This window comes from Ictidomys tridecemlineatus, chromosome 1 (genome assembly GCF_052094955.1).
Source record: "Ictidomys tridecemlineatus isolate mIctTri1 chromosome 1, mIctTri1.hap1, whole genome shotgun sequence".
Classification (NCBI taxonomy): Eukaryota; Metazoa; Chordata; class Mammalia; order Rodentia; family Sciuridae; genus Ictidomys; species Ictidomys tridecemlineatus.
The window spans coordinates 132,854,750-132,878,122 of record NC_135477.1 but is presented as its reverse complement, the minus strand read 5'-3'; the positions used below and the strand labels follow the sequence as shown (position 1 = coordinate 132,878,122).

At 36.0% G+C, this 23,373-nt stretch overlaps 1 protein-coding gene across 2 annotated transcripts in view; it reads right to left on the bottom strand.

Moving 5' to 3' along the window:
• The window catches only part of Fbn2 (fibrillin 2), a 221,771-nt gene that overhangs the window by 25,717 nt on the left and 172,681 nt on the right, over positions 1–23,373 (bottom strand). For both annotated transcript variants that reach the window (XM_005324144.4, XM_078047996.1), the window contains 20 exons: positions 20,773–20,895; positions 20,098–20,220; positions 17,782–17,943; positions 17,016–17,084; positions 16,449–16,574; positions 14,598–14,723; positions 13,868–14,020; positions 12,665–12,733; positions 12,034–12,159; positions 11,721–11,846; positions 10,990–11,115; positions 9,181–9,297; positions 7,538–7,666; positions 6,930–7,049; positions 3,832–3,957; positions 3,146–3,298; positions 2,206–2,271; positions 1,785–1,910; positions 1,112–1,231; positions 36–158 (listed from right to left, as the gene is read on the bottom strand). In XM_005324144.4, coding sequence (XP_005324201.2) covers positions 36–158; positions 1,112–1,231; positions 1,785–1,910; positions 2,206–2,271; positions 3,146–3,298; positions 3,832–3,957; positions 6,930–7,049; positions 7,538–7,666; positions 9,181–9,297; positions 10,990–11,115; positions 11,721–11,846; positions 12,034–12,159; positions 12,665–12,733; positions 13,868–14,020; positions 14,598–14,723; positions 16,449–16,574; positions 17,016–17,084; positions 17,782–17,943; positions 20,098–20,220; positions 20,773–20,895 — 2,409 coding nt within the window. The remainder of the gene's footprint in view (positions 1–35; positions 159–1,111; positions 1,232–1,784; positions 1,911–2,205; positions 2,272–3,145; positions 3,299–3,831; positions 3,958–6,929; positions 7,050–7,537; positions 7,667–9,180; positions 9,298–10,989; positions 11,116–11,720; positions 11,847–12,033; positions 12,160–12,664; positions 12,734–13,867; positions 14,021–14,597; positions 14,724–16,448; positions 16,575–17,015; positions 17,085–17,781; positions 17,944–20,097; positions 20,221–20,772; positions 20,896–23,373) is intronic.

Here is a 23,373-nt window from a genome sequence, read left to right as displayed (position 1 = left end):
TAAAGTTCTAATGACACCCCTGTCTGTGGCCTTACCTTTGCACATCTTCTGGTCCTCCCTGAGGGCATAGCCAACCGGGCACGTGCATTCATAGGATCCAAAGGTGTTCATGCAACGGAAAGCACATAGCAACGGATTCTGGGCACATTCGTTGATATCTGATCAAAGAGATGGAGAGGCATGTGCTTAGCCTAGAGCGCTAATTGTTTGTTTAAAGAAATTCAAATGTATTTACTCGAAGGCCATATAAAAAGCAATAAGATAATAAAACTTCCACTTCTGGTATGTAGATATCGGTACTGGGTAAACTCTTCCTCAATAAATAACAGCTATAAACTCTCGGGAAAAAAATATAAAAGCAACTTGAAGTTTTTAGTGGTGAGTTTGAAACTCAGCGCAAACAACCAGCAGGGAGTAATTTCCACTTTTTTTCCCCCCTGAAATTACCCTGCAGATGGCCATAGTCCTGGCAGTGGCTGCACCTGGTAGCTCAATGTCCAACAGAAACTTCCTGAGATCTTGTCCACATGAACCAGGAGAGGGAATGTGGGAACAACTAATGCAGCTAAAGAGTGAGGGAAGCACTGGAGAGAAACAATACTGTTTTCCACATGCTCAGCCTAAGTTGCTGACTGTACCATGAATTTGTGGGGCAAAACCAAGGAAGCTGGCCAGGAAGGCTTAAAGAGCAGAAACAAAATCTGAGCCTTTACCCTCCACAGGCCTGCCAGACAATAGCTGTCTACAGTGTCCACCCACATTAACTGCCGAGGACAAAAGCATCAACATCCTTCAGAGCAACAGAACTGATTTCAGACTATATCATTCACAATATCTGGAGTATAAATTCAAATTTAACAATATACTGAAGAGCCAGGGAAATATGATCCAATTTCAAGCAAAAAGAAAATCAGCAGATGCCAACCCCAGATGATCTAGAATTATCAAGTAAGATTTTTTAGAGCAGCTACTGTCTGCTCACCAAGGTAAAGGAAAATATACTTGAGGTGAATGTGAACTTCAGCAGAGTATCCTAACAACATAAAGACTAAAACATTAAAACACATTTTATATATCAAGATGAAATCATGCTCAGACAAGAACCACTTGCCTTCACAATTCATCATGGGCCCTGGCTCAAAGCCTTCATTACAATTGCATTCGAAACTCCCAATAACATTGGTACATGTACCATTTCCACATGGGTTGCCGATTGAACACTCATCAGTATCTGAAAGAGAAGAGTAAGAAAGTGCCACAAGGCTTGGAGAACTTTTAGTTCAAAGAAGCATGTCCAAGAAGATCCCCACTGGCCCTCACACATTCCCAGGATCTTTGAAGTGCACAATGACCCTTGCACCCCCTGGCTTTAGCTGGCTGCTCTTTATGCCAATACTTTATGAAGTATTGGTATGCAAGGTCTGACCCCCAAACTGCAAAGCTTTTTCTAAATATCATAAATCCAAAAGAGAGATATGGTCCTCAGCTTTAAGAGAAGATATGATAAGACAAAGTAAAGTGGATCTCATTCCTAGTTATAAGTTTTGGCCATTTTATGTTGCTAGAGAAATTATATACTTGACTGAAGACAAGAGGTTAGGCAACTCTCTCTATCATCACATAAACCAAATCAGTCTGGGTAAAGTAAGGTGGGTAAAGAAAGAACTGTTACTGGTTACTTATCCTGACTTTGTAAATCCCACTACCACCCAGGGTACCTGAGACACTCTTTGCTGAATCTGAGCAACAAAACAGAACTTTCAAATTATGTGGAGCCAACTCACCCACACAGCGCACTCCAGTGTAGTCAAGGTTGTAGCCCATTGGACATTCACAGCGAAAAGATCCGTCCGTGTTGATACACTGACCATTTGAACAAATTCCTGGGCTCTCAAGACATTCATTGACATCTGAAACACACAACTGCTCATGAACTTCCTCATATAAAAAGACATGCCAATACTGTTTATATCTGTCCAACATAGATTAAAATTAATAAAATGATATTTCTTTCATCAGAGAAACACATATTTCATATATCATGACAAGCTCATATACAATGCAAATGATACAAAAATATTATAAATGTACATTAGATAAATATACTATGTGTTACATAGTACAATTAGCATGGCTTATATAGTAAATGAAAAAATATATTGTATAAAATGTGAATATAGGAATAAAATATATAAGAAAGCACACCTTCACGTGTGTCATGAAGACTGGGGACAGTTCCATGGCCATATGGACACAAATCCTGGAACGCAACTGCAGAGAAATACATAAATTCCCCATCATTCAAGAGCCTCAACCATCAGAGAACTTAAGAACCAATTAACAATATACATGAAATTGTACTTATTTTTCTTATACCCAGGTGTCCTTAACAAGAGTCTTCTATTTTCATGATTTATATCAAAAGCAACACCGAGTATATTTATAGAAGGCCACTTGAGCTTGGCCTTCCAGGGTGCCACCCACCTAGGTCTCCTTGTTCTTTCTGGTTTTGGTTCATTTAACAATGAGCCACCAAAAAGACCTCCCCTGCCCTTTACACACAGAAGCCACCTCTAACCTGGAGACCAGGCCTGTTTGATCCTGCAGGGAATTATTCTACAATTCGCTGATGCTCACAAGACTTAGGATAGGAGGCTGCTGGTTTCTACCAGCGAAGAGTTATTGTGCGATTCAACTCTCAGAATCTACATAATATTCTGAGAACTACAGCTTGTGATACTACGCCAACATGGGACTTTTTGTGTGTGAGGTTCTGGGGATCTAACCCAGGGGCTTGTGCGTGCAACCCCCAAACTCCCGACACCAAACTTCTGTAACCATCTGGAATATAATTTCCATTTTCTTCTTGCATCTCCTTCCATGAATCTCTCAAATTCATTCTTCTGAAAGCAAGTAATACCAGCTATTGGGAGGAAAAATGAAATACATGGGCAGGTCTCCCTGTGCTTACACATGTTGTACACAAATGTTGAAAGAAGTCTCCCAGATGAGGATGCTCACTGAACCATCAAAATCTATCCATGAGGGGACCATGTCACCCTCAAAAAATTCACAAATTACATGTCACACCGACTCAACAGACATTGAAACTCTGGTGCAAATGTGTTTATGCCGTCACTCTTACCCTCATCATCCTTGGGACACAGTTCACAGGGGTCGCCCCAGCCCTCTCCTGGCATCTTACTGCAGCAGCATTTTGCTTTGGTGGTGTTGAAAGCTTTGGGTACTGAACACTTGCCATTCTCAAAATTCGTGAAGCAGAAACTCTGGCGAGTATCTTAATCAAGAAATCAAACATAACAGAGCTCCTTACTGGTCATTTAAACAGATGGATCAATTTGTATATAACTCTGCTTTTTTATCTTGGGTACCAAGGATTGAACTCAGGGGCACTTAACCACTGAACCACACCCCCAGCCCTGTTTTGTATTTTATTTCCAGATAGGGTCTCACTGAGCTGCTTAGTGCCTCACTTTTGGTGAGGCTGACTTTGAACTCATGATCTTCCTGCCTCGGCCTTCGGAGCCTCTGGGATTACAGGCATGCGCCATTGCGCTCAGCTATATATATATCTTTCTGACAGAACATTTCTCACAGGCAGAACATGTAGGGCCTGAAAAATTGTCTGTCACACATAGTTTTGAGACTTACATTTTAAAATTACATATATATATATATTATATATATATATATAATATATATTACCATAAACATGTATTTTGTTAGGAGAAAACACTAGCATGATGGTTTGCCATCTAGCTCTGAGTTTCTAAGGGTGAATTATGACTGAAAAGTCATTCCAAAACTTACCAAAGCATCTCCGTCCATTATCAGACAGTACGAAGCCAGGGGGGCAGATGCACTGGAAGCTTCCTGGGGTATTGGTGCAGGAACCAAAAAGACAGATGTTGGGATCTTCATCACACTCATTTATATCTACAGAGCAGAGGGAGAATTTGTTAGTTTATTCAAATCCATACACTGTTTAATATCTGAAAATACGTTATTTGTCCACACCACAATAGGAGACTACTAGCCAATGGAGGTTAAGTATGAAATAAGAGATTACATTATGTATATGCTTAAATTATGCTTTTAAAATAAACCATTTAATGCTTCGAAAGTCAAACATTACATCCAATTTCAACCAACTATATGTGAGAAGTCCTAAGTCATCACCAGCTCCTTATACTTGGTCCTCAAGGAGTGTGTTCAGCCATATGCCTACTTATGTGGCCAATTCAACATCTCATGCATCACTCAACATAGCTACTGACTGATCCACTTCCTGATCCTTTTCTCAATAATCCAAATGGGGAGCATGAAATCAACCTTATTTCTCCCTTTGACCTTAAATAGCCCCATATGCTATTTGCTATTTGCACATGGCCTTCCATTCTTCCTTCTCAGTGCTCCTCAACCCATCTTCAGTTGCCACTTGTATCATTGCAAGTCTCTTGGATTTCTGCACCTTTCCTCTCTTCCCTCACTGCCACCAGGATTGGTTGCCTTTCTAAAGAACCCATCTGATAACTTTGAAAATTTGTGCCTAAGGAAGTAGGAGGACCCAGATACATTGAGAATGTTATCATTTCCCCCTGGTCCCAGAATGGTTCCTTAAAATAAATATGGATATCCCAGCAATGGTGTTTGGACACTTTTTTCATGGAAAGTGCACATTCCATGGGTTACTTTAACTGACTGAATCAATATTACATAACTTCAGGCACATCCGAACGTGAGCTCCATGGGGACACGCCATGTTGCTTTAGCTTACGTTGCATCCTCAGCCCCTAGGGCATGGTGTCTGGCAAATACTAATGCCTCAATTCATATCAGCAGAATTTTAGTGAATGAGTCATATCACAGCCCTTCTAAAACCAAAAAACCAAGAATCCTTGTAATGCCTCCACATGGCCTGGAAGATTAAGTTCAATCTTCTGAGTCAGCCCCATGATGTCCTTTACCATGCTTGTGCTGCCTGTTTTCAAATAGCCTCTTCTGTTTTCTTTCCCTCTTTCATTAGTAAATTCCCACCCAACCCAGAATGTGGTGGATTCTTTGTGATGGACTTTCTTGACCCTCCTCTGTCTCACCATTATCAAGATTACTCACAAGCTCATACTGTACTCCCACATCCCAGACATGCCTCCAGAGTAGTATTTGTCATGACCATACAAAACAGAGTTGCTTACAAAAATACATCTCTCCCATTAGGCAGCAAGTTCCCCAAAGCCATTTTTTTTGTGTGTATTTTTTGTGTTTTTACCACCTAGAAAGGTGCCATGTGTTCACTGTAATGCCTGTGGAACATAGGAATGGATTTATGTGTGTGTACACACATGGCTATTTACACATGTGGAAGCATGTGTGCTCATGTTAGGAAGAATCTTCTCAGAAAAACTGTAGAAGAGACACTAGCCTAAAGGAAATATTCTTATAGTGAAGAGAGTTTAAAAGCCAGATTTTCAGAGATGCAAAATAGTGGCATGACTAAGAATGTTTACAGAAAGAAAAATATTTCTGAAGTTCAATAAGCTGTTAACTAAATCATAGATATCTATATTTTTCACTAAGAGAAAAGGTAGCCAAGATTATATGAAACAAAGAGAAAAGGTAGCCAAGGTTATGTGAAACAAAGAAGCATGTATATATATATATATTTTACATATATATATATATAAATATATATATATATTTTACATATATATGTAAAATATGGTGGCTATAGCTGCTATTATTGCTCCATGAAGAGATGGATCATAGACATCTCCATGAAGAGATGGATCATAGACACACGAAGAATCAAGATTGAATATGAAAAAAAAGAAGGGCTGTGACTGTGGCTGAGAGGTAGAGCACTCGCCTGGCACATGTGAGGCACTGGGTTAGATCCTCAGCACTACATAAAAATAAAATGGGACTACCATGTCCACCTACAACTAAAGAAATACATTTTAAAAAAATAAGATAAGTTTTTACTAAAAGGATTCTAGTATAACTATTTATTACTATTTAACTGGACAACCTGACAATAAACTATAAAAATCAGAAAATCAGCATGATACACTCATATTGTGTAATTAAATAGTCTGAAATAATTAAATTCTATGCAGTAAATAAATGGCTCCTTTCAGCTTCAAAAACCCCTTAATGTAAACAGTAGAGCTACATATCTTTATATGGAATCTTGCCAAAAGTGATAGAATTTTAAAAATAGGCAATAGAAATCTTTAGCAATTCTTTCACGTTAGGAAAACCACACTAAGATGTTGGTGCTCCTGAATTTCAACAAGGCTGTAAAAAATAATCTGGATAAAAGTGAAATAAAGTGAACTGTAAAAAGGTCGACCTTCATCATGTCCACCAGGCAAGTCTGGGACCCACTTTTGATGTGGTTACAGTGTTCTTGTGTGCTGGAAGAGTTTCAACAGAAAAACATCTGTTATGACAAGTGGATTAATATTTTCTGTTTTGACATGAGGCCCTCCCAAGGAAAAAAAATGTCTCAGCAGAATTGTGAAGATTTTCTGCTTCACATTTCTAGGACCCTAGACACCTTTAATAACTGTTTTAAAGTTGGGTGCCAAAGATTACAATTTTGTAGACACTCTTTAAATTCAGTAGAAAGTCTCTGTTGACGTTTGGAAAAAAGATTAGAGTATGATGAAAATTCCTTGAGTAGCATAAAATTTCTGTTAATGAAAAATCCCACGTCCGTAAGTTTTTTATTCCTAGCATCAAATCATTTCTGATGGTTCAATAAAACAGATGTAGGCAGCTCTATATTTAATTCCTTAGCTCTGCATGCTTGCAGTGACTGAGATTCAATCTATTTCCACCAGCTCTCTACAAAGCCTTATTAATACTTCACAAGCCGTTGACCTCAGAATGATTGCTAGTCTTACCAATGCAGTTCTCGCTTTTTACTTCATACCCCGGGGGACAGATGCATCTGAAGGATCCCTCCAAATTCTGACAGGTCCCAGGAGAACAAGAGCCAGGGAGGGCAACACACTCATTAGTATCTTTAAAGAGAAAGAAGAGAAAAAAATAATTAAAATACAAGATGATTGTTACACAAATTTATCTGCTGAATGATAATAACAGAATTCAGAGCTGGGAATGTAATTCAGTGGTAGGGCAAATGCTGGGGCACCATAGACAAATACACTTGTGATACTTTTCTGACATCCTGAGTAGTACTTTTTTGGTAAGTTGTTAATTATCTTGATTTTTTTTTTTTTTGCCCAGTTTTATTGAGCCACAGACAGCCTCCAGCTCTGTTCCCAATAAAAACATTGCCTAAGACACATTCCCAACTGTCGGCTAACAACTTAGACCAAAATTACTCTACCACAGGTTATCTTGTTCATGTTATCTAATGATCAGATGAAATGTGAATGAGATTCCCTAAGTGTATGTGTGTGTGATGTCAGAGTGGGGGTGGAGTCTGGGATTCACATTTTTGCACAAAACCAAATACGTGAAGACCATATGTTGTTTAGAGGCTTACCTATACAGTTTTTGCCATCTGGAGTAAGTTCATAACCTTCATTACATAAACACTTGAAGGAGCCAATTTCATTGAAACACCGTCCATTTCTGCATACCTGACCGAAAAAGGAGCTGCACTCATCTATGTCTGTAAATAAATAGGAGTTAGCTTTTCAGAGACAGCTCTCACATGCATACAGTGTCATTAGAAGAAACTTAAAAACACATTCATTATCATATATCTTCAAAAACCCTACTTTACAATTCCTCATCGCACAGAAAAAAATGACACATAAGAATCATGTAAGTAATAAGGTGACATATAGTCCTACTGTATTTCAACCACAAGGGTGTGTCTTTGGTATGAATCTAACTCATGAATTTATAACCAGATAAATGTTGAAGGTTTAAGGTGAAGCTTTCTATGTTTGTCCAACTAAAATGTATTTCTTTTTCTGAATGCAAGGGATTATCTGGGATTTAATGTAATGGTCCAATCTGTAGATCCATTATCTGGAGATTAAGTATGTTAACCACAGAACATACAGAAATAATTTATCAAAACTAAATACAGAAAAATCAGTTAGTTTAAAAACATTCAGAATTGCAAACATAATACAGAATTAAGAAAATAAAAGGACACTAAATGTTACGTGTTTAGTGAAATTTCAAGATGATTACATGTGAGTGATTTCCTGGGTTGCTGGAGGACTGTACCTTGGTCAGAGCCATGCCTGTGTCTTCTAGTTCACTCTGCCTGTATAGTGCTTAAGAAACTACAGTCAAAGAGATGGGAGTTGAAAAAATGTCCAATTGGTTGCAAAGACATTTTCACAATTGCAAAATTTCGAAAAAATAAAGCCAACAGGAATGTGAGTCTGGTTAGTTCAGGAAGTGGATGGGGTTAAGCTGTGACGATCTCTTGCTCTAGAAATTCTGAGTTACTTCCACACACCTTGCAGGGTCATGGAATTTAAACAAGGTAGGCTGCAAGGTACTGGCATAGTGCTTGGCAGGTGGGACACACATGTGTTGTCATTTTTTTTATTGCTCCTCTAACTCACTTTAGGAACCTCTCCCACTCAGTATTAATTCCCAGGTCACATTTGTTATGTTAGAGTGCACCAAAGGCTATACACCTATGTACTATGTATAGGAGAGGTTTCTGAGGGTTGATCTGGAAACCTAGTCACCATGCACTACTTTCCTGGGGAAAGGTATCCAGTCTTCAAAAGTTGAGGGAAAAGGAAATTTAAACACAGTACATGTATTGTAAGTAGGAGGCTGCTGACGTTTGAATGCAAATCAAGAGTAGACCTGTATAAAATGCTTGTAGTAGCATTGAAATAAAAAAAAATGTCTATTTTCAATCTCATTTAAGAGGTGAGAGCAATCTAAACCCTAAATCAGTTCCAAAATGTTTACCACCATCTCAATGCCTTTTTCTCCTGATTAGTCAACTGACAAAAAGTGTTAAAAACAGTATATTGTCTCATGATTATTTAGGCCAAAAAATGATTTTAGTTAACGAGAAATTGGTCAATGTTATTACATATCTTTTGACAAGTTTTCCATTTTTATAACTGAATAGTTTTATTATTTGTTTCAGTGTAGTCCGTAGAAATGAAGCAGAAGCAATAACGGACTGGCCAATGGACTCACCTAGGCAGTCATTATTGTGAGTGAGTTCGAAGCCTGGGTAGCACAGACAGTTATAGGATCCCACGGTGTTTTTGCAAGTTCCGTTTCCACAGGGGTGCCGCTCACACTCATCGACATCTGCCAAGAAACACTGGCTTAAAGGAATTCAACTTTTAATTAGGGAAAAAAGAGTATTCACTTTGTGCAGATTTTCTCAGTATAGTACTAGGGATCCATATTGATTTGAGAAAAATAAGTAAGAGGTAGAAAAAAGTCAAAATCATAAAATTATATCACAAAAATAACACTTTAATGATGTATAGGCTCATACAGCACTCAGATCCAGCCTAATCAAGCTAATTAGCAGAGATTCTTTAAATAAATAGGTCTATTTATCAATTACAAGTAAACTGACCTTTTGAAATAATAAAATAATTTGTTCTATTTAAACATGACAAACACTTGTTCAAAAGTTTAGACCTTAATTTGAGAAAACAAAGATAAACTTTAGTTTTTATTAATGTTAAACTTCAAACTCCAATTTGGAGTTTATTTAGAATTCATTATCATTAACCTTCCGAAAGACTGAAGTCAAAATACTCAGGCCATCCATCATAAAAGAGAGTGTACTCCTGGGACTGCGAATTCCAGGCTGCTGAAACTGTACCATGCAAAAAACAGGGCACTGCTCTTTAGGAAGGAAGCTCTGACTGAGGGGACTGATGGAGTTTAATCACGGAAGAACTGCTAAGAGTCGGGGCAGATGTCCCTCGTGTGGATTTCCAAATCATAAATCTCATATATTTTTAGGCAAATCATACTCTCTGGGCATATAGGAAGTACAAAAAGTTCCATGCAAATAGAATCAGAGCCTGTTCTCCTTTGTACAATTTTCCCTGTCAGAGTGGCAGAGGTTGGGGGTGGCTAGTGGGGGTGGGAGTAGTGGGGGGGTGTCTTAGGAGGCAATGGATGAGCTGAGAAGTTCTCCAGGTGTTCCTTGTTGCATGGATATACCATGAAGGAAATGAATTCAGGAATACCAAAACCTGATTTTAATATGCACCTAGATAGTATCTTGAATACCAAAAGAGTAGATGCATAACCCTCGGTTTTTCCACACTGAGAACATGCTAATTATAAATAGCCAAGTTTTAAATTTAATTTTGCTCCTTCAAGGGCAAAGCACAGAGAGCGTGCTCTGGCAGAGGCAGAGCCAATCGCTGACATCAGATTCAAGGAGTTACGCTCAGTCCCAGCCTCAAGGCAACCAGCCCATCTGCCTTTGAAAGCTTATTAATCATCAGCTCAGCAAGTGCTTAACTGAACACTATTATCACTTAACTAACCATTATATTAGCTACTGGGAATTTTCAGAGTTTGGTTATATTTGCTTCTACAACTCTTTTAAGTGATAAAATACACAAGATGCAGATAAATTCTGAATTATTCAATAATTTGTGCAAAAGGAGTGTGTAATGTTGTGCCCTATAACCATTTAATACTGTCACTCTTACTACTCCTTGGCATTCCTAAACTCTCTTTTGAGGGGGAATCCAGTGGGGTAAAAAGGAGCCTGTACTGTGAACTTTACACAACCTCCAGCATCTCAGAGTGCGTGTCCGGCCACATGTCTTCAGAGGAGAAAAAGTTGAGAATCACTGAACCAAGGAATACTGTGTTAAGTCCCTGCCTGCAAACTGTGCTCTGAATAAAGAAAGGCTTAAACTGTTTAAAATGGTAGCGACATGGTAGTCACTGATGGCACATGACAACTGTAATCTATCTTGGACTCTCAGCCTCACTTTGCTCCCTGGAACTAAATGTTCTTACCCATGCACATGGTCTGGTCTTGAGAAGCCTTAAAGCCATTGTGGCAGATGCACTGGTAACTTCCTTGCAAATCAACACACAGGCCATGACTGCAAACGTTAGGAATTTCTAAACATTCGTTGCGATCTATAACAAACAAAAAACCCCCATATATTACACATATCTGATTTTTATTAAGATTCCTTCATTTTTCACAGATGCATTTTTTCTAACCTGCTATTAATTATTACAGACAGGCTGAAAATGAACCATAACAATAGCTGAATCAAAATAAGCAGGGCTTTCAAAGTATCCAAGCCTCTTTTTTAATCATGAAATTTTTTAGGTTGATTGGTATCAAGGATACTATTTTATCCCAGGGAAATCTATTAAAGGGACATCTTTTCTTAATAAAATCATCTAAAATATATGGTGAAATAGGTTCTCTGTAAATAAACAGACTAAGTTAGAAAATCTTTTCAAAATTATTCTTGAAGTTATATTTTGTTAGAAAAGTTTGGACTACCCTCCCCTCTTTTCCTTTTTGTAGTACTGGGAATTAAACCAGGAGCGCTCTACTACTGAGCTACATTGCTAAATTGCCCAGGCTGGCCTTGAACTTCCGATCCTTCCCTCAGTCTCCCAAGCCACTGGGATTCCCGGCGTGCACCACTGAGCCCAGCTTTGTACTCCCTTTTAGTGTAGGAAATGCAAAGGCTCTTGTGTGTGGTGCTTGTGGGCCTCTTTCTTACCTACACAGGCCCCATTGGGTGAGAGTTTGAAGCCTGCAGCGCATTCGCAGCGGTAGCTGCCAGGACTGTTGATGCAGTCTGCGTTTCTCTGGCAGAGGTTGTCGCCATTACTGCACTCATCAATGTCTGAAAGAGCAACAGTTCCAAGGTAAAGAGGCATTCATCATTGCCTTAGGGTAACAGGCATGCCACCACTTTGATGATCAAGTCTTAAAGGACTTCAGAAGAAATAATGAAAATCAGACTACAGTTTACATGCCATTTATGTACACCAAACTCTTTTTGGTTAAGGACATATATTATTCAGAATTACCTTCACAGACCAAGAGCAGGTCATTGTAACTGAATCCTGTAGGGCATTCACAGCGGAAACTGCCAATCTGGTTAATGCACACACCATTTGCACAAATGCCTGGAATCTCTTTACATTCATCAATGTCTGAAATTGAACAGATTTGGTAAGGTATATGTGATTCTGCTTAATGTATTTGCCATATAACCTGAAATAATGCTATGCATACCTGGAATGAGAATGCACATTCAGTGTCATAAACATCAATGTCCATAATAGCAGAAATGGCTTTGTGGTTTATGAAAACACACAAACCATAAAATGGATGAATTCCTCTAAATAGCAATGGAAAAATGTAAGTGACTGATAAAATACACAACTTCCTGGGGAATCAAGCCCCCTCTTCAAATTGTGTATCAGGTCATCCTAACTTCCACTACTGTATAACTATTAAAGAACTATCAGGAATCAATCACCAGACTCTGCTGATGAAATAATACCACTATTAACACTTGGTTAGTCAGTAAGCATGTTTTTTCCTCTCTGGAATTCAGATTATTGTATTTTGTAGTACCTTTAAAAAAACTGAGTATATTTTAGTAGAACATATATATAATATATATATATATAAACATAATCTGGAAAAACTCACCAACGGCTTTTCCTGTGTGAATGTCAAAGGTGAATCCAGGAATATTTCCACATATGGTTTTAAAATCGGCTTTAAAATATAAATAAAAGGATGTACTCTTAACATTCTGAAGCTCATTCATTCAAATTAACATTTTATTTAATAGTATTACTTTTACAAATATATTTTATATTATTCACAACCAGACATTTTAATTTCAATTATATTTATTTGGTGACTGAGTACTTCTGAAAATAGTAGATCTAGGTATTCTCTACCATTATTGTTATTTCTATCAAGTAACTTTTTACTGCTCTAATATTAGATGGTAAGTATATCATTATGAGATTCAAAACATCTTCTTAGGGCATTTAAATTTATTTTCTTATGATATACAGAACTTTAAAAATTATCCAATACACATAAATTGGAAAAACAGATTACAGCATGAATTTAACAAAGGATTATGATCACACAAGGACACAGATAGGAAAAATGGTTTTGTAGTGGAGAAACAGGTTAACAACCAATAATGAATGAGATGTGAATTTTGTCTTTTTTTTTAAAATCAAAAGCATCTATTTGTTGTAATGTTGAGGAGTAAAGAATGATTCATTATGAAATAGAACAGAGACTGTGACAGCTTTTCCTATATATAATTCACCAAACCAATGGAAACTTAAAAGAGTATTAATTTTTATGAAGCAAAATGCTTCTGATGCCCATTGTTACACAAGTGATTAAGTTCTTGAAAAGAGCACTAGCTAAAACTTGTAATGTACACTTTTTATTAAGGCAAGGGTTTTGTATATACATCTTTGGTATATACACCACCAATACACACTGAGCATCCAGATTCTCAATTTAATGATTTCCAATTGCCTGGCAATATGAAAATTAGAATTTATATACATCATCTCATTAATCATTATTACAACCATATGAATTATTCCCTGTCACTATTTATTAGTAATCTTTATTTTACATATGAGGAATTAGTTTCAGAAAGGATAAATTTTCTACAAGGTCGAATAGTAAGTGGCAGAAATTAGTGTTTTGACTTCCAAAGAGGACCACTTGGGAAGCTAAGCCCAGATGATGCTCCTGGATATTGTCAGAACCGAGCTTCTCTGGTTATAGTACATGCTGATTTTTAGTGAAGTGTTACACCTATGTGTGCATCACTAACTCAGCCTTCAGTACAAGTGTGGGCTGCATGCTTACCTGTTCCTGGTGTTGGGCAAGGTTCACAAGGTTTGTTCCAGGCTTTGCCAACATTGTATGTGCAGCAGCACATCCTCTTTGTCACATTAAAAGGCAACTCATTTTCACAAGTGGTTCCATTGTAGCTTCGGTAGCAAAAGCTTTTTCTCATGTCTACACAGAGAAAAATAAACTAGCTATTCATATCAGCTAGCACTTCATGAAGTCCTCACACCTGCAACATCATGCTTTCTTGATTAACCCAACTGAAAACAAATTTTCTTTGTATCATTTTAGGTATCCTAAAATAACCTTTTAAATTAGTAAGTCATTTTTATAGTAACATCTCCCTTTTTTAGATAAGGGATTTCATTTTTAATTTTCTTGGGATACCATGTTAATATATATCTGTATCTCTGCTCAAACACATTTACTTAATTTTAAAAGAGTTAAGTATTAAATTTTGCATGTTCTTTTATTTTTATAACAGTATTGTTTATATAAATGGAGAATTAAAATTATTTTTAGAATACATAGCTGCAAAACTTGATAAAAATTTTTATTTTAGATTTTTTTAAAAATGTAACTATATAGCCAAAAGGCAAAGTAGTCTATGAGATTCTTAAATACTTCAGTATTCATGAAAATTTAATTTCCAAGCATTCTGAACAATAATTCTGAGAGAGAAGTGCCTTACGTGTGTAGTCAACAACTGTGGCTTAATTAATTAATCTCAGCAGCCTGTACTTACCCATGCAATTGTGGCCTCCATTGACCTGCATGTACTCAGGTGGGCAAATGCAGGTGTAATTTCCCAGGGTATTGTAGCAGGTTCCAGGCCCACACACACCGGGATGTGCAAAACACTCATCAATATCTTGAACAGTCAAAATATCCACAAATCAGTAAAGACATATATATATATATATAAATTATAAATAAAATTATTTTTTCTTTACTGAAGATTGAACCCAGGTGCTTTATACCACTGAGCTGTAACCATAATTTTTTCATACTTTTTTTTTTAATGTCAAGACAGGTTCTCACTAAGTTGCTGAGGGTCTCATTAAGCTGCTGAAGTTGGCCTCAAATTTGTGACTCTCCAGCCTTAGCCTCCCAAATTGCTGGGATTATGGGTGTGCATCATAGTACCTGGCTAATAAATATACTTTTCATAAATTCATGTTATTTAGATTACTGAACAGAAGCATAGATGATTCCCTAATTCCATATTTATACAAAATTTAGAAATAAAGAAAATATTCAAGATACGCATTTAGATGACACAGGTATATCTTCCTTCAAAATAAAAAAACTCCCTAATATTAAAACAGAAATATAAATCTTATAAAGAAATTACTTTAAGGTGGTAAAAATTAATTTACTTGGTACCTATATATTTTTAAATTGAAATTCACACTCTCCAAATATAATTTCTTTAAAGCCTGCTTTTTATTTCAACTTTCAATTAAATGCAGGTTATGAGAAATTTTATAGCTCCTTTTAAATCAACACCTATTGAGAGATTCTAGAAGCAGAGTAGCTGCATATTTTTTTTCTTATTAAATCACATTTCTTCCAGATCATTTACCTAACATGTTTCAAAAGAAAGGTTATAACCAAAAGAATTATGTTACATGTTTAATGTTCATTTTTAGAAGCAGCGTTTATTCAACAAATAAATACTGAGATTCTACTGTAGTGATAAATATAAATAAAGTGTGGACTTTGGTTAAAGAAACTCCAGTCTAGTAACAATAAAGGTATCTAAAAAGGTTAATTATAATGCCATGTGAGGGAACGAAGCAAGAAGGGGTCCACATAACCTCTGAACTTCTTTGCATCCTATCCAATGTTTAAAAATGACTGAATAGCCAGGTGCAAGGGACCATGCTTGTAATCTCAGAGGCCTGGGAAGCTGAGGCAGGAGGATCACAAGTTCCATGCCCCAGTAATTTAGCAAGACCTTGTCTCAAAATGGAAAATAAAAAGGGTTGGGGGTGTGGCTCAGTGCTAGAATGTTCCTGGGTTCAATCCCAGGTGCAAACAACAACAACAACAACAACAACAACAACAACAACAACCAAACCAAGATTAAAACTGAAAAATATTAACTTAATAGTCGCATTACATTTATGCTGACCTATTTTTCTTATATAGAATACATTATTAATATTTTCATTAACTATGTATTTAATACATAGTTATATATTATTAATATTTTCATTAACTATGTATTTAATACTGTATGTTTTCATACTCTATTTTTCCATTTTATTTAAAATATATTTTAAAAAACGTATAGATGAACACAATATCTTCATGACCCAGGGCCACAAGTGTGCAAGGCAAGATCTCTGCCACTGAGCCACAACCCCAGCATCCCAATTTATATTTAAATGGTCCTCTTACTCAGAAAAATCATAGTAAGTTATAGCAAATGAGCTATAGATTAAAATTATCTGTCATCATACAACTTAGCAACATTGATATGAAAAGAAAACGCTATGAACCAGTCCTGACAGATCCTCTGGTAGAACTTGGGGGTTAGCCCTCATCCTGAGCAGTGGTTTTGTTGTAAACAGGTGTCCCTTCACCTCACCTTCACAGATGCGGGTTTCCTCACTCAGATAGTAGCCTTGTGGACACTCGCACTGGAAGCTCCCAAAAGTGTTAATGCAGTTTCCACCCTGGCAGAGGCCTGGTAACTCCTGGCATTCATCAATGTCTACAAAAAAGAGCGACAGTTCACTAGCAACAATGCCATGGCGAAAGACCAGTGTTAATGTCAGGGCTTTCCACGTGTAATTTTGTTAGACCCACAGACTTGCTTGCATCTAAATGAGCACTTAAGTGGGGGTTTTATTTTGACCATGGATTTTCTGGGCTTTGTGGGAGAACTTTGCCATTCTGTGAAGACTGATACAACCAAGTGGGGAATGGTTCAAGCTGGAGGACAATGGTAGTTTCTATGCAGAACAATCAGACATCATATCCCTGCAGTGGATTATTACATATTGAGAAAAGTAGTTATTTAACATTCTTGTAACGGAATGCCCATCTGTAATTTTGCTAATTAATCTTGTCGTGTTTGCTCTTCACAAATTCTTGTACCAGTTTTTCTCTAAAGTAAACTCTGCAGCTTATTTGAATCTACCCATGAACTTACCTTCCAAGATGATTGTGATGGGGTTAGGTCTAAAGCCTTCACCTCCGGGACACAGGGTGTAATATTCAGCTAGAAAATAACAGAAAACAGATTTGATACCTGTGTCCAAGTGGCTGAGACAATGAGCAAGCAAGCATTCAGCAACTGCTGGGCTCAGGACATACTTTAAGGGGGGTGGGTGTCCACCCTTAGTGTTCTATCAAATACATTTAAAGTTATATTTTACATGAGCAAAGATCACTACTTCATAAGTGTTAGATACAGTAGAACAACAAAAACGTTTGTTTTTGAAGAAAAAAATTCCTTTGCAGACAATTTATATCACAACTCTATAGGTAGAGTTGGCTAGTAGGTAAAACCAAGACTCTTCAGTACAAAAATTTGAGTTCATTTGCCTATCAGAACATATGTTTCAATTTAAGGTATTCTATGACTGACTTTGAAAATACGACCCACCTATGAACCTGAACTAATCACCTCTGAGAAGAACCGGGAATGGCCTTCATCTGTGATACTATGGAGAATTGATATTATTACCATTCATATTGGACTATGGTTAAAACTGTTTTTCTTTTTAAAAAACATATCATGAAAAAATAGCAGAAAGAGAGGAATTAAAATTTCTTTTATATAAAACACTCTTGGCTAGTTTCAGCATAATCTAATTAGTACAAATCCATTTTTTTTCTCCTCACTACTTCCACAGCCCCCCAGCCCAAGAATAAAGTGGGCTGTTTGGTCCCCTCTTCTCCAGCCCTGTACTTACTGCTATTGACAGGTGGGCATGTCTCACAGGGGTTTCCCCAGGCCTTTCCCAAAGAGCAGCAGCAGGAGGAGCGGCTGACACCCACCCCAATCTCCGTGTTGCAGGACAGACTCCCGTCTCCTCGAGGACCAAACTTCAGGTAGCAGTTGCCCACACGATTGTCTGTAGAGCAACAAAAGAGCTTAAAATTGCCCTTGCTGGGGTTAGCAAAAGACACTCCAAGGATGAAATTCAAATTCTGTACAATAATAATAAAAGGTTTGTTTTAATGTTTGGCACAAAACAATCTCTTGCCTTGAACCTTTTCAAGATTGAATCATACATAGCAAATTGTGACAGACTCTCCAGTATTTAGAAACTTATGTGCATCATATTCTCAGATACTTATGGAACTGAAAAAGATATTTCTCATTTGGGACATTCTGGGCATTTCAATAATGTGAATGCAAGAAAATTCTAGTACAATCAATCTGTATCAGGGATTTATGAATAATAGAAAAACACCAGGATAAGTTAATCTAAGGTTATGTTATCATATCGAGGAAATATTGATAACCCCATCTTGTTCCTTTCCTCCTTATCTCCATTCTCTCGTGATTTAGTATCAATCTTCATAACAAACCTTGCAGGTTTTTAGAAGGTCAGTCTGTTAAAAATTTAGACTTCTCTATGTAAAGGATTAATGAATCTCAGACTGGTCTCAATTTGTTACCATTTTGATTCTATGGCTCTAAACACTACTTTTGTGCTCAGAAGTCTCAAATTTAGAATTCTATCTCTTTTCTCTCCCCTGACCCTTCGGCAAACTGCTTGATTTCTCGTCTTAAATGTCTATTGCTTATTTCATAGTTAACATTTCTAAAAATAAAACTCTTTGATATTCATACTCCACATAGAAAATGTGCTATGCATTTTCAATAACTATGATGTCACCTTTGACTTCCTCTCTCAATCCTTATTCAGTCTGGTAATACCTTCAAAATATATCTGGAATCCGACTAATCACACTGTCTCTACCACTGAATTCCAGTCTCTTCCCTGGATTACTGCAATGGTTTCCTAACTCATCTGCCAATTTTCATCCTTAACCCTATTTTTCCCTCTGTAGCTAGACTGAACTCTCAGAAACACTACTGTAAATCACCTTCAATAGCTTCTCTTCTCAATCAGAGTAAAGCACAAAGTTCTTACCAGTCTATAAAGTAATTTTCATGTCTGGCTGCACTTTAGAATTATTTGGGCCACTTTTCTTATTGTTTTACTTATTTCTCCTTTTCTCATTTTGGTTTTGGTGCTAAATCTTGGATACAGAAAGGCAAGTTGGTCCCTCTCCTACTAGGTTTGAAGTTATTCATCCTTTCTTCTCTCCCTTCCTCTCTCTTTTATCCCTATTCTCCATTTCTGCTTCTATTACTCAATCATCCACATGTATTTAATGTTGGTAGTTTTTTACATGTATTTTTGCAAAATAAATATAATTTAAAATTTATATAAGGTTATTTTTATCATATATTTCATTTAGTTTTTTGTTTAATTTTAATGGGACATAATAATTACACATAATAGTGGGATTCACTGTAACATTAATATATTTATATATTCATATATCTATAACATAATTTGGATCATTTAATTCCCCAATACCTCCCCCCACCCCTTCCTCTACTGGGCTCTTCTATTTTCATCTCATTTTTATAAATTTTCCCCATCATGCTTGCTTTGTGAATATTTAGTCTGTGGACTTCATGGCATACAACTGCCTTTTTCTTTTTTAAATCCATGTACTTTCCAAAAACAGTATCTAAATCTTAGTCTCTGCAAATAATACTTCAATGAATGTCTTATGAATGTCTGAGTATAGGTTTGAGAGTTAATATCTTTGACATAAAACCTGGAGAGGCACAGCTGGCACATAGTTTGCTTATACTTAGCCTTTCAGTAAAAAATTTATCATATGCATATTCATCATTTATCATATGCATCTAATGGATTCTTTAAAAATGTTTAAAGTAATTTGAAAAATAATTTACATGATGGAAAAGGTATAGCAACACAACTTTATCAATAATTTTAATAATAACTCAAATTTCCATTGCACATTTTCTTGGTTTTGAAGATACTGTGCCCAAAATGGTCTTCTGCTAATCAGCTGTCATTCAAAAACATGGAATAAAGTGGAGATTTTAAAGGGGAGGGATTATTTTGGTTTTAAATTAATTGTAACAAATATGCATCACAGTTCCTAGCCAAAAGAATTTAGGTATTTCCCTCTATGTAATTCTATTTGCTCATTTCATTTCTAAAGCTTTTACTTACCAACACAACCCACACCAGTGGGGTTTAGTTGAAAATCAGGTGGACAGTTACACTCATAGCGACCAGGTGTGTTGACACACAGACCATTGACACAATTTATGGGATCTGCACATTCATCAATATCTAAAAACATATTTTAAAATGCCCATGTTAATTAATAGCATTACTTTCTTCATGTATATTGTTGTTCCTAAGAATCTGGTGGATTTTTTTTAAATATGTGGATTAAAGATTAGGAAGGACTCCTCAGCACAATGAAATAAAAAAATCTTAAATCCCTTTGTATACCAAAAATGGTATAAGGCCCTTGGTATTTATGATACCATTTAACATCCTTAATAATTAAATAGTAATAAAGTATTGCAATTCTGAGGAAGAAAAAAATTATGCAACTATTTGCCTAACTAAAATTGTATATATGTATATATTAACATACACATTCACTTACATCTATACAGATATATTTTACCACCTTCATGTTAGATATTTAAGTTATTTCTTTAAAAATGACTAATTCCATAGTTTTAAAATAAAAAATATAATTTTCTTTTTCAGAAAACTGCAAAACACAATGCAATAGATTATCTAAGCAGAAATCTGAGAAACTTTTCTATATAGCACCCAATATTCACTTTGGCTAACTGGAACACAACTGGAACCCTTGACTGGCCATACCTGTGCAGTTCCCTCCTGTTCTGTCCAGTTCATAGCCATCATCACAGATGCAGTGGAACATTCCAGGCAAATTATTACATGTTCCAAAGACACAAATATTTTGGAAGGAGCATTCATCAATATCTGAAGATTAAAAAATATCATCTCTTACTTACAAACACTTTTAAAATTTTGATTTAAAGTATAACATTAGTGAGTTTCCTAACTCTACAGATGTTTGAATGCAGTAAAGATATTTTCTTTTTCTTTGGCTCAATAGGTAGTGTAAATGGCAAAAAACTAATGTTTATCTATAGAAGATATATAAAAAAACATTTTTTCTAATTGTTAAGTTTTTTATATGTTTTGTAATTGGTAAATTAAAATAAAAACAATTTAAAATATTAAAGATAATAAAATTTAAGTCTGTCTTTTAAATTGTACTTCTTTTTTATTCTACAATCTGATGCTATCATAAAATCAGTTATAAACAGGGAAATGGTTTTGTTCTTAATACCGTGTAAGATGATGATCCACTGCCCATACATTTCTTTCAAATTTCATTAAAATAGCTATAAAAATTAGAAATTCAATTTATAAAACTCTTCCATGAGGGTTTAACCCAAGGTCAATCAATGTGATATATTAGTGCTCATTATTCACGAAAATGATGGCATCCAGGTGTATGTAATGGCTGTTGGAATAATCTATATTTCTACTCATAAAAAAGATGTACATTTTTATACATCAATTGCCTGATATTCCAAGAATGTAGACCACACATGTCATTTTAGGCTAGACTCGACAAGTCATTCTTAATTGCTGTCTTAAGATAGTATATCTTAAGTCTAAAATGGTCTTCTGTTCATTCATAATAGTTAAAATTTATTTGTTTAAACTATTTTAGATTTAAAGTATGATTCAAATTCTGTTTAAAAGTTCAACTGATGTGTAAAGGTGATTTTTCTTTTTTAGTGGGGGTGGTGGTGGTAATAAAGTTATTCTCTAAAGAGAATAAGCAAAGATTCATTTAGCTGGATCATAACTGAGTTGTATTAATCTATAAGTGAAAGTTAATAGCATTATCTCTCTTAAGTATGCATACTACTTTTAAATGACACTCAAAAATTCAAATGACACAGGAAAGCATTGATAACAAAACAGAAAAGGTAGCAAACAATATAGAAAACAAAATAGCAAAACTACAAATCACTGAAAAATGTTTCTACTCATGATGAACATCATCCCAGAATTTCCATATGCATACTCATAGAAACTAAAACAGTTTGTATGCATCAGATCCATTTTTCATCATATCAAGTTTTAGAATACTTTTCTAATATCCAAGAATGAAAAATACTAAAAATTTATCATGTTTTATCTTGATGCCAAAGTCCAAATGCAAGTTTTTAGATAGTACCAGACTGCATGTAATGAACAATAAGAAAATTACCACTTGTATGTTCCTTCAACTCTTTATTTTTGTCATTTATATTATGTTCACATTTTCAATGTTTATGGCCATTTTCCATTATTCAACACTGTTCAGTGTTAATTCTTACAGGGAGCAATAGCCATTTTAGTCCACCTTCTGTGTGATTCTTTTTTTTTTTCTGATCATAATAATTTACATTTTATTTATTTTTCTTTTTAAATATTTTATTAGAGATTTATAGTTATACATAGTAGTTGGGTTCACTCCAACAAACACATACGAGTTAATTTCTTGATAGTGCATGTTTCATTGTGGGTTGGTTATTCATTTTTTTTTATGATCTTTTGTTTCCATAGGATGCCTGGAAATTTCTATTGTTTATTTTTAGCTTCTTTACACATTACTGTTCACTTTGATGCAGCTCAGATGACTCTCTTGATATCTGTCCTTCTTGATCAGGGCTCTCTTTGGAAGATAGCGTGGGGTCTGGATTTTATGAAAGCTGTTATTTAGCAACCCTAAGGTTCTAGAGATGGAGGAAGAGGGGAATGTGCACAAGAGGAGCTCTAACAGACTCCATGTGCTCTTTGTGGATGAACCGGCCTTTGTTCTGTCTTCAGACAGTATGATAAATGGTCTGTGTCTAATGAGTCTAATGAATCCTCGATTGTCCCATTGTGCTTCCTCTAGGTTTTATATTCCCTCATTTTGGCGGAGAATACTAAGAAGTGGCCAACTCCAGTAATTTGGGGGACTCCATCGAAATTCTGAGTATTTGTGGTGAGAAGTAGATGCTGAGTGGAAAATTTTGATCAGAAGGTAAATTCAGAGCAGCATATATTTATAATAAGATGGGAAATCATTTTATTATTGAGGAACTCAATCAGGGAATTCAGGAGAAACTGTCCAGATGACCACATCTTGTGGAAGAGATAAGACAAAAGCAAAGAAAAACTGGCAGAGCCATGGAATTACATTTCTGGGACTGGAAAGGCTGGTGCTTGGCCAAATGGCAGAGAGGGTCTATGTGAGGGTGAACTACACATGTGCCACCCTCAGTTGCCTTGTTAATTTCTTTCCATGGTAGTGACATATGAGAAAACTCAAGTGAAGGAAGTAAACTGTTAACTATTTAGCCCCACCTTGGGGGGGAAGGGTCTGGGGGAGAAGCTATGGAAGGGCTTACG